This window comes from Zingiber officinale, chromosome 4B, assembly GCF_018446385.1.
Source record: "Zingiber officinale cultivar Zhangliang chromosome 4B, Zo_v1.1, whole genome shotgun sequence".
Taxonomy (NCBI): domain Eukaryota; kingdom Viridiplantae; phylum Streptophyta; class Magnoliopsida; order Zingiberales; family Zingiberaceae; genus Zingiber; species Zingiber officinale.
Window position 1 is genome coordinate 79,358,214 of NC_055993.1, and position 19,383 is coordinate 79,377,596.

The 19,383-nt window shown below is 40.0% G+C and overlaps 1 protein-coding gene across 1 annotated transcript; it reads left to right on the top strand.

Moving 5' to 3' along the window:
- Window positions 1-2,184: 2,184 nt before the first annotated feature.
- On the top strand, window positions 2,185-4,887 carry LOC121978327 (probable L-type lectin-domain containing receptor kinase S.7; the record flags this gene model as incomplete). The annotated part of the gene is made up of 2 exons (XM_042530687.1): window positions 2,185-3,373; window positions 3,797-4,887. Coding segments are annotated over 2 exons (2,055 nt in total), but the record flags the coding sequence as incomplete, so codon positions are not given.
- Between the last annotated feature and the right edge of the window lie 14,496 nt (window positions 4,888-19,383).

A 19,383-nucleotide genomic window follows, 5' to 3' on the forward strand; every position in this document is an offset into this window, starting at 1 on the left:
AATGTGGGTTTTTTTGTCGATTCTTTGATTTTACTTGTTAACATCTATAAAAAGCCAAAATAAATAATGTACACCATATTTGAACTCCATCGGAGCTTTCTAGGTCCATCAGTGGGTTTTGACCGAAACCCACTGATCGACCTAGAAAGCTCCGATTGCACCCATTTAAGTTCCTGTGGATTTCTAAAATTGCAAGGAGTCCAAATCTGGTGTCCATTATTTATTTTGGCTTCTTCAAATGTATTAAAATGTGATTAAAGATTGACTAATGTTATTCCTATATTCTGCCGACAGAGGAGAGAGAGAAGTGAGAGAAATATAATGAAGAAAAGAAAAATAATAGAAAAAGTCAAATTATCATGAGGGTAAAATAGGAAATGCTTTTAAAAAAGTGCGCTCTTTGGTAAATACTAAAGTAGTGTACGCCTTTTGGTAAATTCAGATTTTCAAGTGCGTCTTGTGGTAAATTACCGATTAAAGTTATTTTTAGAAGAAAAAAAAAATACTCATGCGAGATGGGATGCTATTCTCAATAATAAATTAAAAAAAAAAAACAAAACAAGAATGTCATCGTTTCAATAAAAAAAAGTCCATTTATTCATTGTGACGCTTTCTCGTGATGGTCTCGTCCTAAGGCACGCTGCCACCGAAGAAGAAAGGTTTAAAATGGAAAGAGAGTTCATATATCCAAATTCTATTTCGAACATTAAGATGATAATTTTTTCTGAATCTCATTAAAAGAATTTAATATATATCCGATCAAACAGAAGAGTTTTTTAGATTTTTAGACTCAATTAAATAATTAGATATTTGAGTATAAATATTTTTGAATTCTAATATGTAGATGGATGTGGTAAAAATCAGTAGCTACTTTCCTGATTATTTTTTAAAGAATTTAATAAATATTTATAAATTTATTAAAATAATTTTAATTTTAATATATATATATATATATATATATGATGATGTTAGTACAGGGATGAGAATAAAAATAAAATACCTAATGGGTTGTGATGAATATATATAATAGATGGATATGGATATTGAGGATATGAAATTCAACTAAAATTTTACTCATCGTCATCCCTATCAGCCATAATCCATGTACTTGTGAGATTCATTCAAGCTTCATGGATTGCATCATAGGTTGCCCCTATAGATTAGCGTAGTTAGTATTTGTATGAATGTTTGTTTGAATAGATTTCATAGTTAATTTTTTAACAGATACAAAATATCTCATTGGATGTCTGACCTCATTCACATAAAAAATCGTGTTAGTGTAAAATATCTCATAATTTACCTCTTATATTTTTTCGTGAGATCGATGATACTAAATCGTTTGAGGTAAATGATATCATATTTTATTATAATGGATCTCATCATAGATGCCTTCACAGATTGATATAGTTGACTCTGAGCATGAATATTTATTATAATAAATTTTGGAATTATTTTTAACTGATATAAAAATATTTTATTGGAGGTCGAATCTGATATAAACGATCGCTACCCTAAACTAAATAGATTGATATCGTTCCAAAAAATGTGAAGTCGTTTGAGAGGAACCATTGATCTGGCGATCTATCTTTCCTAGAATACATTGCGTCGTAGATAGGCAGTGAGATGGTTACAAATGTCGATTAGAACTGGAGGTGGAGCTGTAACACCACTCAGTGTCAACATTTTAAGACTGGTGGGGTCCGCTCAACTGTTCGGATGGTAACTGATTACGCGCTAGACTATTTGCCCCCATGTAAACTTTTCTGTTCCGTCTTTGGATTTGCCAAGACTTTGAGGCATGCGTTATTTTGGTAAAGCATTATATTTTTTTATTTAAGACTAGATATGTTGGTTCGATTGAATCAAATAGTGCTTGTTAGATTGATCAATGTGGATGAGCCAGAAGATTGAACAAGTTGATTAATTTGGCCCGGTTAGACAAGCTGGTCACCTTGGATGAGTCGGTCAAACTAGTTGAGTTAGACCGATTAACGCGTTTCCTTCCGGTCCTTTCATTCATGGTTGAGGGACACTACGGCTTTTATAAAATAATATATGGAGTTTAAGCTTCCGCCGTGGCTCGCCGTTTCTTTCCTTACGAAGAAGATGGCCGGCTGCCCTCTTCCACCTCTCCTCCGTCTTCCCGTTCTTCTCCTCTTCCTCCCCCACCTCCCCCACGCCTAATCCCAGACGGTCACCACCAGTGAAGATACCTTCTCCCATAGCGTCCCTAACTTCTACTCTTTCGGCAACGGTGCTAATTTCTCGATATTCAACGACTCCGGCTACAGCCAGGGCACCCGCTATATCGCCTACGAAGACTCCATCTACCTCTTCAATAAATCCGGTCGAGTCTCCTACAACATGCCTTTTAAGCTTTGGCAGATGGACTCCTCTTCCTCCTCCAGCGCCACAACCAAGCAGGTCATGTCCTTCAAAATAAACGTCTTCCGTATTGGCAACATGACCCCAGGCGAGGGCATGGCTTTCCTCGTCTCCTCCAACCTCGGCCTGGCGCCGCCGGGGAGCCACGGTGCCTTTCTCGGCCTCACCAATGCTTCCCTCAACGGGAACCCTGGCAACCACTTCGTCGCCGTTGAGTTCGACACCGTCAGGCAGGCCGATCTGGGCGACCCCAACGACAACCACGTCGGCCTCGACATCAACGGTGTGAACTCCACGAAGACATTCTCCGATTTGAACTTTTCGATCGCGCCTGTGAACGACACCAACTACACCGTCTGGATCGATTACGATGGTGCGATGCGCTATTTGCGCGTTTACATGGCGATCGAAAACAATCCAAAGCCGGCCTCCGCCATGCTAGAAGGGCCGATCGATCTCAGCGATTACCTGAAGCAGGAGTTGTACTTCGGGTTTGCCGCCTCGACGGGGACTAACTACGAGCTTAACCGCATGCTGTCGTGGAATCTGACCGTGCAGATGTTAACCGATGTCCGAAAAGGCGTGCCGGCCTGGAAGATTAGCGCTATCGTTGGGGGAGTCTTAGTGCTCGTGATGGCGCTTGGGGCTGGGCTATTTGTGTGGCTGAAGATGAGGAAGAGGATGCCGAGAGATGAGGCCGTCAGTAGCAGCAGCGCGCTGGTATTGGGTGCGGAGCTGAAGAGCCTACCGGGGATGCTGAGGGAGTTCGAGTTCGAGGACCTCGACAAGGCGACCAACAATTTCCACGAGAACATGAAGCTGGGCCAAGGGGGCTTCGGCGTGGTGTACCGGGGCGTGTTGCCTGAGGAGAACAAGGAGGTGGCCGTGAAGCGATTCTCCCGGGAAGGCACCAGCGCTCCCAACGACTTCCTCAAGGAACTCACCATCATCAACCGCCTTCGCCATAAGAACCTCGTCCCCCTTGTTGGTCAGTACGTCTTACCCAACTTTATCCCCTAAAAAACTTCGATTTTGTTTGCTAATTTTGCCGCAAAATCTTTTAATTTAACCTTTCTCATCTCTCTATATGAGATCCTAACGATGTTTATCATATAAAGAATACATGTTGACACTGTTCTACAATGCTTGCTTAGTATCCAAGTCTTTCCAGATGATTCCTAGCTCGGTGTTCTCTTTTGTTGATTTTTGAACTCAAAACACAAGTTAATTAGTTGGTCAACGTTGATCGCCTGTAAGGTGGTACGAATTCTGAGAGAATTTCTTCAAAAATGCTTTGCGGCAGTAAACTCATAACGTGACCGATCATTTAGCACTACGCCAGAAGTGATTAGAGGTTAAGAAATTGACGATTCGTTTTACGTTGACAATCGTCGTCGTTGTTTGATCGCAGGATGGTGCCACACCGACAGTAGGCTGCTGCTGGTCTACGAGTACATGCCTAATGGCAGCCTTGACCACCATCTGTTCGACGGACCAAACAGCCAGCGGACGACGACCCTGAGCTGGGCGCGGCGATACAACGTGATCGCCGGCGTCGCCTGTGCACTCCACTACCTGCACGACTTGTACGATCAGAAGGTGGTGCACCGCGACCTGAAGGCCTCCAACATCATGCTCGACGCCAAGTTCAACGCGCGCCTCGGTGACTTCGGCCTCGCGCGTGCCATCGAGTCCAACCATACTTCCTACGCCGAGCTGGAGATGGGCGGCGTCCCCGGCACCTTGGGCTACATCGCTCCGGAGTGCTTTCAGACCGGCAGGGCCACCCGGGAGTCCGACATTTTCGGCTTCGGCGCCGTGGTGCTCGAGGTCGTCTGCGGCCGCCGCCCTCGCTGCGACATCGACGGCTTCCTGTTCCTATGCGACTGGGTGTGGAAGCTCTTCCGCGAAGGACGCATCCTGGAGGCCGTCGACGCCCGCCTGGGGGAGGACTACGACCCCGAGGACGCTCGCCGTCTTCTCCTCCTCGCCCTGGCCTGCAGCCATCCGATTTCGTCGGAGCGGCCGAAGACGGAAGAGACGGTGCAAATCATCTCCCGCGCACTGGCGCCGCCAGCTGTCCCGCACTTCAAGCCTCCATTCGTGTGGCCGTCCTCCCCTGCCACGCCGGGGGCATCGAGTGGGGGCACCTTCGTCTCAGCCAGGGCGTCGTCATTCGAAGCCTCACCCACGCGGCGGAGTCCGCATCTCCCCGACGGAGACGAAAACGTGGCGCCTACAGACACCTTCCTTACTGCATCATCGTCCCCGAATTGACCGGTCAGGTGCTGACTTGGCCACTTGGCGGTCGTCCATTTCTCTTGTCCAATTGTTTTTTTTTTTTAATTCTGCATTCCGTTTTTCCTCGCATTGGGATCCACTCTCTGGCAATATTTTTCAAGCCGGTGTATTTAGAGGGAGAGGCATATAGATATAAATTTGAAAATATATGTACCTATATAAATCTTTTTTTATATTGATAAAGCTGATATTAGAGGGACCGCGAAGGTAATGAATCTACCTTTGTTTTTTCAAGTATAAGAATGTTTTCTTCCGACTTTATTTTAGCCGCTATAGCCTCAACTGTTACCAGTGTAGCAGCACAGTTAGAATTACTAAAATATATAATAGTTATCATTATAGTTAAAATAAATTACCAGTGTGGTAGCACAGTTAAAATAAATTAGTTTAGTTTTTATTCAATTTAGTTAAAATTATTTTTTATTATATTTTTTTATTATATTATATTAATTTTAATTAAATTAGAGTTATTTTAATTAATATTAGAGAAGTTTTAATTATAATTATTTAATAATTTAAGTATATTAGAGCAACTATAGTTTGTTATAACAAATACTCAAAATGGAACTATTTTTGGATATATATAAGAACCCTCTTTTAATATTTTTAAAAATAGGATAATCTTTTCAATGTAAGTAAAAGTAGAGGATGTTTTTTTTTTTAAAAAAAAAACAATATATCCTTATTTTTTATGAAAAAAAAAACAATTATTTTAAACTAAAATGAACTGAGGGGAATTAACCAGTTCTTTGTCCTACCTTGAAAAGATATTTATTCTTTATTTTACTTTGAATTTATTTTAAAATATTTCAAATGGTATGTACAAGAAGTTTTATTATCTAATTTCTAATTAAAAATATATTCGAACAATTAGTCATGATAGTTTGACTATTTTTATATCGAATTTGAAATTAAAATGTAGAAAAAATGGAAGCTTGAAAAAAGATGAATTGAATACCTAATTTGAGTATATAGATATACAAATGAGGATTAGTTCATTTGAGTACTTAACTTGTTGGACAAGTGCAACACTTCACCCTTAAGATTTATTAATTAGCTATATCACTATATAAATCCGTGGTCCTTGAAATGAAGGGCTCAACGGTGCCCAAGGGCGAAGCCACGTACCACTGGAAAGTTTTTATCTTCTAACTAACTAAGTATATTCTTAAAGATGAACGGTAAAAGACTCTTAAAATAAATATAATCATTTTTTATTATAATATAGATAATTAAGTAGTTCATGACTATGGCTAGATACACAAGCCAAAGTCTTGTTGACAAATATTAACTTGTGAAAGGGAACGAAAAAAAATAAAAGTTAATCCATAAACTACTACTATGTGATGATATCGATGGAGATTTGGCCTACAATTAAATTATATAAAATATAATGAATTTGACTCTGACCATTGTCTTGATTTTTTTTTCGGAAAGTTCATTTTATTATTTTTATAAACCTTTTAAATTCCAAAACCCTCGCGGCAAAATTTTCTGTGGTGAAAGGCTGCTGAGGTGGATAGTAGTGACTGATGCAGATTGGCAAATGATGTGTCCACTGGGATGGAGTCATTCTACTAGGTCCGATCAGACGATTAACATTCATACATTTATCACGCCAACAAAGAAAATTTTCTATGGTATGTTGTAATTGAGAATCTAATCTTAAATATTATAGTAACGGGATTTTAATCGTGACACCAAAACTCTAAAGATAATTTAAGATCAATCATTCACCATGAGAAAAAAGTTCATATACAATACTCAAACGATAATATTTTTTTTTTAAAAAATATCGTCATTGTTTACAACAGTTTTAATTCAAACTGTTGTCTATATTTTTTTCTTATCAAAGATAATAATTTTTCAAATAAAGTAACTATTGTCTATTAGTTTTTTTTAATCAACGACATCATGTTTTTGAAAAGTGTTATTTATGAATGTCTTTTTAGTGTCTGCAACGGTTTTTAAAAGATATTATCTATGAGTTTGGAAGTTGGACATAGTTTACAAGACAGATGTATATAAAAACTTAAAGTAATTGTGTATAAAAGAGGTGCTTGAATCTGATTGGTTGGCTACATATGATGAGTGATTTGTTTTAAGTAATCCCAGCAACTCCTTTTGTAAACATGATGTTTATTTCCGTAGAACTTAATTGTGTTCCCAGGGCGTAACACAAGTAATAGGCATATGAATTTTTTAACGTAATAATTAAGGGTCGATTTTTAAAAATTGACAATCTAAAATTTATCTCACCTCGAGTAATAGGCATATGAATTTTTTGACGTAATAATTAAGGGTCGATTTTTAAAAATTGACAATCTAAAATTTATCTCACCATGCGAGGTGAGCGAGGAGAACAATAGCAGCGAGGAGAAATTCCACAAAGTTAAAGTGAAAACTGGAAGACAGGCCCGCCCACAGAGATAAGCAACGTTAATGGTGGTTGGCCACGGCGAAATTCGATGCACAAAGTTAAAGTGAAAACTGGAAGACAGGCCCACAGAGATAAGCAACGTTAATGGTGGCTTGGCCACGGCGCATTGTGGAGGTCGTCGTGTAGCGAGATGCTGGGGAAGGGCCGAGGGAAGAGAACATTGGTAAAAGGTGGAACCGTCAACCTAGCGGTCCCCTGGCCCTGATCCCATAAGATTTCAGAGAGAGTAAATCACGGTTAATGCTGGACATAGGTGATTAGGGGTCGAAGGAATTTTTTAACGCAGCAGATTAGGATTTTATCCTCGAGTGTAACTGGCGACCTTCGACCTCACGATTTCATTGACAAATTACAGGTACCTAACCAGCTGATCCAGAACATGATTCGCGATAAGGTGTTGCGAGAGGGAACGGAACGGCGCGGGGTTGGCCACGGTTTGTGGGGTCGGGCCGCGGCAAGTAGAGCCGTCAATTTGGGTTGGGCCCGTCGGGTTGGCCCGCCCCGCCAAACAATTTAAGCGGGTTGGGTTGAAATTTTATCAACCCAAGTCCGCCGTGGGCCGACCCGCCTAGGCCCGCGACCCGCGCGGGTCGGCCCGCGACCCGCGCGGGTCGGCCCGCTTGGGCTTGGGTTGACCCGCGGGTTGAAAAACACATGTAAGATAAGTTTTAGGCCAATTTATTATCTTTCTTTGTTATAATTTTGAAATAAAAATAGTACTTTTCATCCAACATAAGTACTCGTTTGTGTTCATTTATATTTAAAATACATGTTTATGTATACATTTAATTGTAGAAAACTTTTTCAAAGTAAAATGTTGAAGATATGAAATATTTTTTAATTCTTTTAGAAATTTTTGATGGGCCCGCGGGTTGACCCGCCAAACCCGCAACCCGCCTTAGAATGGGTTGGGTTGGAAATTTCCCAACCCGCCAAGTTGGCGGGTTGGCCCGCCCCGCCCCGCCAAATGGTTAACCCGCCACGGGCCGACCCGCCCCGCCATGGGTTGGCCCGTCTGACAGCTCTAGCGGCAAGTATAGAAAGGCGGTTGCATACGATATGCTGCAACGTGAACGCAACTTGTTGGGTTCCTTGCGATCGGAATTGTTCATGGAGACGTGTCCCATCAGATATCAATTTGTCGGTCGGTGTTTCCGTGAAATTGACGGCCCGCGGATTTTTCTTTTAAATTTAAGACCAACAAGCCACGGTGGCAACTGGCAAAACTTGCGCCGGTGGTCGGGATGATTAGGTTTTTTAACCTGTAAGAATGGGATCTTCGAATGTAAAACATAATTTGCCTACTCCACGACCTAAAATTCCACTACTTTCTTTTATTAAGAAAATGTCACACTAAACTATAAAGATTTCACGATGTGAGATCTAAATTTTATGGCCGTGAGCTTGGAACAAGCAACGTTATCTTATTATGAACTGTAATTAGACTTTAAAGCTGTGCTAAATAAGCAGCTTCCCCCGTATTTTCTTAAGAGTGATTGTATCCAAGTGTTAATTAATATTATGTGCTAGACCTAGACACTTATACTGACGGCATAAAATAACATGACCTCTATTATTATGAAAGTGTATGTTCTTAATTTCGATATAATAATAAGTACATATACTTAATATTTATTTCTTTAATTTATCAATGAGTGAGATTTATTCAGTTAGATCAATAGGTCCGATAAGTTGAGAAATAATATTATTTATATGGTGTGTTGTTAATTATAGAATGAAACTGTGTCCTAGTAATCTAGGTTGATGATGTCCCCTTGAGGAGCTCATAAGGATTGTCGTATAAACCCTACAGGTGGACCTAGTCTGACATGACAATAAAGTTGAATGGTACTACTCTTGGAGATAAATATTAATTAAGTGAGTTGTCAGTAACTCATTTAATTAATGGACATTCGATATCTTAAACATAGGGAGATTAATGCACTCATAATAAGAATGAGCTCATAATGTAATTTGGGATTGGTGCGGTAGTTCAATCACTAAAGAGTTATTATTGATGAACTTGAGTTGGGTGCTCGGTGTGAACACAGGAAGCTCAAGCTCATCAGGAGACCAAAATCAATTTCTCCTCTCGGTCCCTGTTGTAGCCTCTATTAAGCCTTGTATCCACTAAATTCACTTCTTACCCAAGTAATGGGCCGGACACATCCTTGCTTGGAGAAGGGGGTCGGCCAAGCATCAACTTGGAGCCCAAGAGGTGGTCGGCCAAACCATGCTTGGTGTCCAAGCATGGGGCCGACCACACCACTAAGAATAAAAGGAGATTTTATTTTGTTAAAATCTTTCCTTTTGTAGTCATTCATGAAGAGATTTAAAAGAGACATTTTAATTTTAAAATTTCCTTTTATAGCCATCCTCATGGTTTTAAAAGAGAGTTTTAAAATTTTAAAATCTTTCCTTTTATAGCTATCTACAAAAGATTAAAGAGAGATTAATTTTGTTAAAATCTTTCCTTATTTGTGGTTATCTATAATGTTTAAAAGAGAGATTTTAATTTTTGATAAAACTTTCCTTTTTTGTAACCATGTTTAAAAAGAGAAGTTTTAATTAATCTTTCCTTTTTGTAGTTGTCTACATGTTTTAAAAGGGAGAGATTAATTTTAAAAATTTACTTTATTGCCATGTACAATAGAAAATTTAGAAAAGAGAGATTTTAATTGTTGTTAAAATTTCCTTTTAATAGGAGGCCACAAATAAGAAAGTTTTAATTATGTTTAAAACTTTCATTTTTTACCATGACCAAGGATTATAAAAGAGAATGAGAGGGTGCTTCATGAGATTAACAACCTAAGTTCCCTCTCTTCCTAATCCCTTGGTGGTCGGTCCCCTTTCTTCTTATCCTCCCTTAGGACCGGCCCTTTCATCCCCTCATCCATCAAGGGCCGGTGACACAAGAGAGGTTCTTCTTCATCTAGGTCCGGGGGCATACAAGGGATCTCTCTTCCTCACCTTTGGCCGGAGGCAATCTCATCCTTACCTTGCTAAGGCCGGCGGAACAAAGAGAGGAATAGGGCTTGTATTTAGTTGCTCAGAGGAGAAGAATAATAGAAGAAGGAGTTTCCTATTTTGGCATCCCTTGGTGGCTCGAGTTTCTTGGAGGAAAAGAAGTGGTTCGGGTGGAGTTATGTTGGTAGATCGTCGCTCACACGACGTCCAAGAGAATGAGAGGAATACAACAGAAGATCAAGAGGTCTATAAGCTACTAAGAAAGGTATAACTAGTTATTTGTTTCAGCATTATAACTAGTTCATCTTCTTTGTATAGATCTTGAAAACCAAACACAAGAGGCTATCGATTTTAGGCTATCATTTTTGTTATCGATTTTGTATTTCGATTTCATGTTTCGATATTATGCTTCTATTGAGGTCTCTGTAGTTAAACCTAGTTTACTGTAAGAAGTTTAAATATCCAATTTCTTTGAAAGACTTTGTCTAGGAAGTGGTGGATGATCTCATACCCAAGAAGGTCTAGTACCTCGCCATGTTTAACCTGGAAGTCGATCTTTGAAATAGATATTTAATCAACTTTTGTAATATGGTTTAACTTATGAAGAACACATCGGTTAAACTTGGAGTAAGAATGTTAAGTTTCATTTCCAATCCAAGTTTAACTTCTGAAGGACAACTTGGATTAATAATATTAAGCATTGTTTGCAATCCAAGTTTGACTTCAGTAAAGCACATGGGTATCTAGGAAAATTTTTGTACTGGTACAAAATTTTTGTACAGGAGAACAGAACGGAATCCAGGTATAGCAACCAACAATTGATATCAGAGCTAGGTTTTCTGCCTCTGTGTATTTGGTTTCAGTTTAATTATGCACAAGTCATACATAATTTAAGCAGGATAATAATAGGATGTGCAAATAGACTAACTCTGTGGTTGCAGGCATCCTAGATCCAACTATTATGACCCTATTATGTTTTGTGTGTGATTGGACCCTCAGACATGTCGAGGGTATTTTATGTGTGTGCATGATTGTATTTATTAAATATAGCAGGAGCTGTATTAGTTTTAAGATGATTATAGGAAATTATTTAGGAGTGTGTGATCTTCTCCATCTGAAGGGGCACAATCCTATTTAATGGACTAAGTATTAAGTAATTGTATACACTTAGGCACATTTAATAATATCCTCCCTATCAGAGTCACTGCTATTATTTGTGTAACCGAAGAAAAACCAACTATTAATTTGTCATAAATCTAGGTTGACAAGATAATAAAATTAATGGGTAATACCCCCTCTTATAAATGTTTGAATTTGTATACGTCCACACTATCGTGGCATACAAAATTCACGGTGTTTGAGGTAATTTTATTTGTCATAAAGTTAGGCTGACAAGATAATTAATGGGTAAATCCCTCCTCTTACAAATGTTTGAATTTGTATACGTCCACACTATCGTGGCATATAAAATTCATGGTGTTTGAGGTGTTGGTGAATTTAAATGATATTGTTTAAGGAATCAATATTATTTTAAATACTAAGGTTTTGACCAAATATTTGATCGATGACAGACCAACTATTAATTTTATTTGTCACAAAGTTAGATTGACAAGATAATAAAATTAATGGGTAAAATCTCCTTTTACAAATGTTTGAATTTGTATACGTCCATACTAACGTGGCATACAAAATTCACGGTATTTTGAGGTGTTGGTAAATGATATTGAGGAATCAATATTATTTTAAGGTCTTGACCAAATATTTTGTGATTCTTAGGATTTCAAATGTTTTTCAATTTCCTAGCTATTATATTAGATAATACACTTACAAAGTCCCAATTATATTGATTGGAAACAAAAGTATACTATCCTCATAAAATTGAGAACAATAAATGTGTATTCTATTTATTAGTTGTTGAAACATGTTTAGTGGTGTTATCTACTGGTACATGGTGTATAGATACGGGAGCCACTGATCATGTTTGTAATTTATTGTAGGAGTTCCAGGAAACCCGACAACTATATGAAGGAAAAATCACCATCTACATGGGCACTGCTACAAAAGTAGCAGCTGTTGCAGTGGGAGATGTTTATCCTTTGATAGGAATAAAACATTGATTTTAAGAAATTGTCTTTACGTATCAAGTTTTAGAAAGAACTTGATTTCAGTTTCTAAACTATATAAGGATGGATATTCTGTCTCTTTTGATGACAAAATTGTTATCAAGAAAAATAGGAAAGTTATCTATTCTAGTACGTTGGATGACAATTTTTATACTCTAAATCCAAAAAACTCCCACAATGCAACAAAAGGAAATTAATAATACATCTTCTAATTCTAATAAGAGAAAGCAACCTTCGGAAATGAACCAAACATATCTTTGGCATCTAAGTAGAATTCAAAGGTTAATAGCTGATGAACTTATGGGTTCCTTTTTCAAGCCTGAGTGGACGTTGTTTATTTTGACAAAATCTCCACCTCAAATAAGCACTGGAAAGAGCATTACTTCTTCGTCCGTCTACCAATCAACTTGCCTTTCCGACCAGTTGACAGATAGAATTGTCGAAACCTCCCTCGCTCGGGAGGTACCGAGGCGAGCCGGCTTACCTCTAAGCAACCACGAGTCTAGCCAGCCAGAAGTATAATATACACAGATTGTTATTGGAGGGAGTCTTGTATGTGTTTGTGCTAAGCCCTATCCAAACACGGTTATCTGCCCCTCTAGGTACGCTATTTTTCTTCCTGTTATCTTTGAATATAACTGATTTTTTTTTCTTTTTTGCAGCTTAAATCATGCTCAGAGCAATGTTGAGCAGCAAGAGTAAGCTTGCTGATGTAGAGGTTAATGCCAAAGGGGTGGTCGAGTTGGAGAGTCGCGGTTTGTTGCCAGTCGAACATTTCGAAGAGTCGATCGGCGAAGCAGGGGGAAGCCAAGTGGTGGCCAGCGATGCAGCGGCCTACACTGGCAAGCTGCCGCCTGAGCGCCCCTCTATAGCGTTGATCGTGGTTCCGTCAGAGTCGGCCACGTCTAGCGAGTCGTTGATCTAGAGCCGCAAGAGGCATCGAACGGAGTCTTCCTCTCGCTCGGCAACTTTGACTCTACAGGTCCATGTTCCTACAATGACTCCCCGTCCTCCGTCCAAGAGAGGCGAGACTTCTTCCTCTACAATCCTTAAGAGGGAAGCTATCATATCAACTCCCCCTTCTTCTGATAAGACTTCCTCTTTATTCGGGTTTCCGATTGGGATGATATTCACGCCGTCAATCGCCTATCTGCCTCCCCCGTCGATCAACACAAAAGCCCCCACTTCCCTTATTCGTTTCTCCTCATGTCCAAGTCCAAGGGTAAGGCCACCTCAGAGCCTTCAGATCCAAGTGGCTGTAGACATGCTAGGGTCATCATCCGCTTGCGAGTCGACAAGTGGCACCATCTAGATGACGCCGAGTTACTCTCCCTAGAGAACAAAATTAAGATTCATGGTCCCTTAGCGTAGATCTGGGCAGACACTAGGACCATAATAACGACCATTCCGCCTGGGGAGCTCGTTGATAGTTTAGTTAGAAATCCACTAAGCTAAATTTAGCCGGATTTCTTATTCACTTTTCCCAATCGACACTAACTGGCTTCATACGATTGTAGTTCTGGGTGGAATGTATGGCTATGTGCCAAAAGTTGGCCTTCCTGGAGCATGAGAACCAGCAACCATGAGCCCCGATTGAGCAAGCAGACACCTCACGAGCTCGGGTCTAACAGTTAACTGCGTAGGTGATCCAACTGAAGAAAGACTTAGACACTAGTTCTGAGTAGTTGCTGGGGTTCGAGTGGGCACTCACGGTGGAAAAAAACAAGAACCACGATTAGGCTCTCCAACTCAACCGGCTAACCAAGCAAGATCATCACTTTGAGTCAAAGATTAATTCTGCCAATGCAGGAAGATCCTAGCCATTGGAGACTTGGATATCAAAAACAAGAGGCTTGACTCTTGGCAAAGAAACTTTAAAAGGCAAAAACAACTTTAGTGGCCGAGCAGGTCAGCCAAATCACTGAGCAGAAGGTGAACAAGCTCCAACTTGGAGAGTACAGACGAATAATTGGTGAGGAAGATGCTGAGCTAGTCGCCCTAAAGGCCTAGTTGGGTCGTCTAAGGCTGAATTCAACAAGTTCAAGGGCTGGAATCTTTCTGAGTGAAGTACCTTCGCTCCCCAAATTTCAACTAGATGTTCACCGACCAGACTCTCCGGCTATTTGACTACGGCATTGATGGAACCCTCCAACAACTGAAGGATGATGGCTACCACTCTCTTGAGCTTTCAGACAAAATTATAAAAAGGGAGAAGATCGCGGATTCACTCCCAAATGACATACTTGACTATGTTGCGTAGTTCTTTCTACAAACTTGATAGCAGATTCTTGTACCTGCTAAAGGCAACTTGTAAAAAATCTTCTAAGTATGAATCCATGCATGCCTGTTCGACGGTTTTGAGTTCTCTCTTATAGAGTTTTACAATATTTTAGCTTATTCTTAGCGTAGGGGACTTAGCTTTTTCAATTTGTTTGTGTAATATATAGAACGAAAGTTGAGCTTACTTATAACACGACCGAACGGCACGTGCACTGGAAGCGTGAGAGCTTAACTCATTTATAACTCGCCCGAACGGGTCAAGAATCTTTGATACTTAGCGCGAGAGCTCTGCTCGCTTATAACTTGGCCGAACGGCTAAAAAGTCTGGAAGCGTGAGACTTAGCTCATTTATAACTTGTTCGAACGGGATGAGAGTCTTCGACACTTAGTGCGAGGGCATCACTCGCTTATAACACGGCCAAGCGGCATGTGAGTCTAGAGGCGTGAGAACTTAGCTTACTTATAACTCGCCCGAACGAGTCAAGAGTCTTTGACACTTTTAGCGCAAGGGCTTCGCTCGCTTATTACAAGGTCGAACGACACATGAGTCTTTGACACTTAACATGAGGGCTTCGTTCGCTTATAACACGACCGAGCGACACATGAGTCTAGAGGCATGAGAGCTTAGTCCACTTATAACTTGCTCAAATCAGTCGAGAGTCTTTGACACCTTTAGCGCGAGGGCTTCACTCACTTATAACATGGCCGAACAGCACATGAGTCCAGTGGCGTAGCTAGAATTTGTATTCAGAGGAGGCGAATTCAAACTAACCACAACACACTACTGAGGTCACGCCCAACCTCGCCACCTCACTGCAATTCCGCAACCAAGAAAAGACCTCACTGTGAGGCTATAACCAAAGCAAGACCTCGCAATGAGGCCACCGCCAAGCAATCACTAAGAGAGGAGAGGGAATGGGAGAAGATCGTGCATACTGGCGAGATGCATGCTCGTGCCAGAGATCGAAGAGGAGAGGAGAGGAGCGTGCCAGAGATCAGAGAGAAGGTCAATCAGAGAGGAAGATTTTAGGGCGCTGGGAAGAAAAATCGAGAATAAAAATCTTAATTAGAAAGTTAATTAGTGACGGAAACTTAATTGAGTCGCTAAAATAGCGATAAAAACTTATTTTATTGCTAAAATAGCGAGGGAATTAAGTTTTCGTAGCTAATTAAATAGGTTAAATAAGTATAAAGATGGAATTGATAACGAAATTTAATTTTTGTCGCTAAATTACTGACCATAATTTATTTCGGTCGTTAATTAGTGACGAAAATTAAATTTCGTCGTTAATTGCAGGTTTTCTTGTAGTGAATTATATGATGAAAAGCAATAAATGATATGATTTAATTGATCAAATTTTGAACGATCGTCAATGAAATTGATCACCTTTATATAACAAATCAAAAATTAAATGCATAAGATCTCAATATCTATAAATATTTGGCATACTTAACTGACAAATAAAATTGTAAATATATGAAAAATTAACACTATATGTTTTTCCAACACTTAAATTCGTAATCGAAAGAGATAAAGCAAGAAATTTTTACCTCAATCAAAACGTGTTTGCTGTGGAGCGTCGGCAAAGCGACGACGACAACACTAGCAGCAAATGACAGCGGTGTTGGTGATAGCGGCGATAGCAACGTGGATGACAACGACATCAATGTGCGGCGAAGGATTTTAAGGGTAAAATTAAGATTAGGGAAAAAATAATAAAGAGATTATGAGAGGAAGAAGACCACAGGAGAAAAAAAATGAGAGGAGATTAAGAGGAGGAAGAAAACACAGGAGGGGAGAGGGGAAAAAGTACAGGCAATGAGAGAGAGAAAAAAATATCGAGAGAGTAAAAAAAAGATTTGCGGAAAGAGAGAAAAAAATGTTTGGGTTCTTGTTTGTTTTAATTGAACATTTTGTGAAAAAATCTTGAAATTTTTAGAATTTATAACTAAATCTTTTTTTTTAAATTACTACATTAATTTTTTTTCTCCAAAATTTCGGGGGAGGGGTGGGGGGGTCGCACCCCCTCGGCCCCATGTAGCTATGCCCCTGCATGAGTCTTTGACACTTAGCGCGAGGGCTTTGCTCGCTTATAACATGGATGAATGACACGTGAGTTTGGAGGCGTGAGAGCTTAGTTCACTTATAACTCACATGTTATAGTCTTTAACACTTAGACATGAGAGCTTTGCTTACTTATAATTTGGCTAAATGGCTCAAGAGTCTAGAGGTGTAAAAGCTTAACTCATTTATAACTCTCCGAACAGGTCGAGAGTCTTTAACACCTTTAGCGCAAGAGCTTCACTAGCTTATAACACTGTTAAATAGCACGTGAGTCTTTGACACTTAGTAAATTTTCATTTAAACTTTCTTGCATTTATAGAATAAATACTCTTAAAACTTACATGAATTCTATTGCACGCTTACTATCCAGCCCAATAGGACTGTAGATGGTTCGCACTCCATGACCGATCGAGATTCCTTCCATTCTCATCCTATAAATAATACGATTCCGAGCTGAGTTGTTGTATCACTCTATACAATTCACCCTATAGGGCCTCCAGCTTGGTAACATCACCGACCGACTTGACTTTTTTCCAGACTAAGTTACGACCTTGAATGATCTGGGAATCACCATTTTGTTATAGTTTTGCTTCATCCTCTGCTAGTATGCTATTAGCCGAATAACTGCTTTATCTCTGAGTTTGTCTATCAAGTCTAGTTCCATGAGTCGTCACTCTAGATTATCTTCATCATACAACTGTTGCCGATCGGAATCTATGTCAATCTCGACTGGCATCACCATTTCTCCCTCGTACACCAAGTGAAATGGAGTTATGTTAGTGGCTTCCCAAGGAGTGGTGCGATAGGCCCACAGCGCACTCGACAGTTCATCAGGCCAGCTTCCTCCCATGTGGTCAAGTCGAGCTCTAATCCCTCTAAGGATTTCTCTGTTGGTGACTTCTGCCTAACCATTACTTTGGGGGTAAGCTACTGAAGTGAAGGCTTGCATAATACCATAGCTGACACACCACTCTTTAAACCTCCGTCCTTAAAATTATCTTCCATTTTATGAGACGAGTTTGTGAAGGACATCGAACCAACATACAATGTTCTGCCACAAGAACTTGATAACCATCTATTCGGTTTTCTTGGCGAGCGACTCTGTCTTCACTCATTTGGAGAAGTAGTCTACAATCATAAGAAGAAATTTATTTTGTCTGGTCGCCAGGGGGAAAGGTCCAACAATATCCATACCCCAATGGTCAAACGAGCAAGAGACAATGCGTGTCTTCAGCTCTTCTATAGCTCTATACGGTAAGCTCTGATATTTATGACAAGACAAGCAAGTTGCTACCATCCGAGCGGTATCGGCTTGCAAAGTAGGCCATAAATAACCCACCAATAGAATTTTCTTCACCTATGAACGATCGATCAAATGACTACCACAAGAGTCTTGGTGAACATCTTGTAGGATGTATTAGATGTCTTCTGATTTGATGCACTTCAGCAAGTGTTTCGAGAAGGATCTTTTGTACAGGTGATCTCTAACTAATATAAACCATCCGACTCTCTTTTTTATTAATCAAGTCTGCTCCCGATCAGCCAGGGCACTGCCCAATCAGAGGAACTCAACCAAAGGTGTCCTCCAATCGTTGGAAGCTTCCATTTCAGCTGTTCTTTCGACGTGAGCCACCAACATCACTTGCTCGATTGGCTTATCCAACACCACATGGCTTAAGGAACTTGTTAACTTGGCCAATTCATCCGCGTATTGGTTGTCCACACAGGGAATTTTTTGCACGATCACCTCTTGGAAACCCGCCTCTAACTTCTTGAATGCTTCAGTATATAATTTTAGTATGACGTTATTTATTTCGAAAGTACATAAGAGTTGGTGTGCTACCAATTTGGAATCCAAGTGGATAAGGACTCGAGTGACCCCCACATGTCTGGATGTTTGCAGACCAGTGATCAATGCCTAGTACTTTGTCTCATTGTTTGTAGCTTGGTAGTTCAGTCGAACGAACAGCTGCATTCGATTTTTGTATAGTGATATCAAAAGTATGCCTACTCCGTTGTATTGCCGGATGGACGACCCATCAACATATATCTTTCAAGTTGCCTCGAGCTCAATGTTCTGCGCTTCAGTCATAAAATCGGCTAAGGCTTGCACCTTGATCGTCGATCTAAGAGGACTCTCCCGAACGTGCTGTTAGTTAACACAATTATGGGATGCGATAGAAAGTATGAGTGATGTGTATAGATTATATATGTTATTTTATATTGTTTAACACACATCTGTCTATATTCATTGTCATAATCTATGCTTTTACACCCTTTATCATATTAATTTCAACATAATTATTATTTTACGTCCATAGATCTGCTCGATGTCTATTTTCATTTTCAAAAGTAGTTTGGAGCAAAAAAAACGATTCAAAAAATGCAAAAGAAGATCATTTGAAGAAGACTATGACCTAGCTATGTCTCCCCCTAGTGAGGAAAGCAAAGGATTGGAGTGTCCAAGTCTTGGGACATAAGCTACAACAAACTTCTAGAGTTAAATTGGATAGGGGCCATGCCATTTCACATGACCAGGTGAAGACTCAGAAGGGTGACCATGCCATTTCGCATGGCCAAAGGGTGGCCACAGGTCTTCGCTGTGCCATTTGGCATGGCTAAGCACATGATACAAACCTTGTCCATGTCAAAGGGCACGGCCAGGAGGAAGTCCCTAACACAGAAGTCGTTCGGGCCATGCCAAATGGCACAGTCAGGAGCAGATTTTTAGAGTAGAAATAAACTTGGTAGTGCCCTGAGGCACGACCATGCCTCCAAAAATTAGAAAAGTGCAGGTTTAAAGATCAGATTGTGCCAAATGA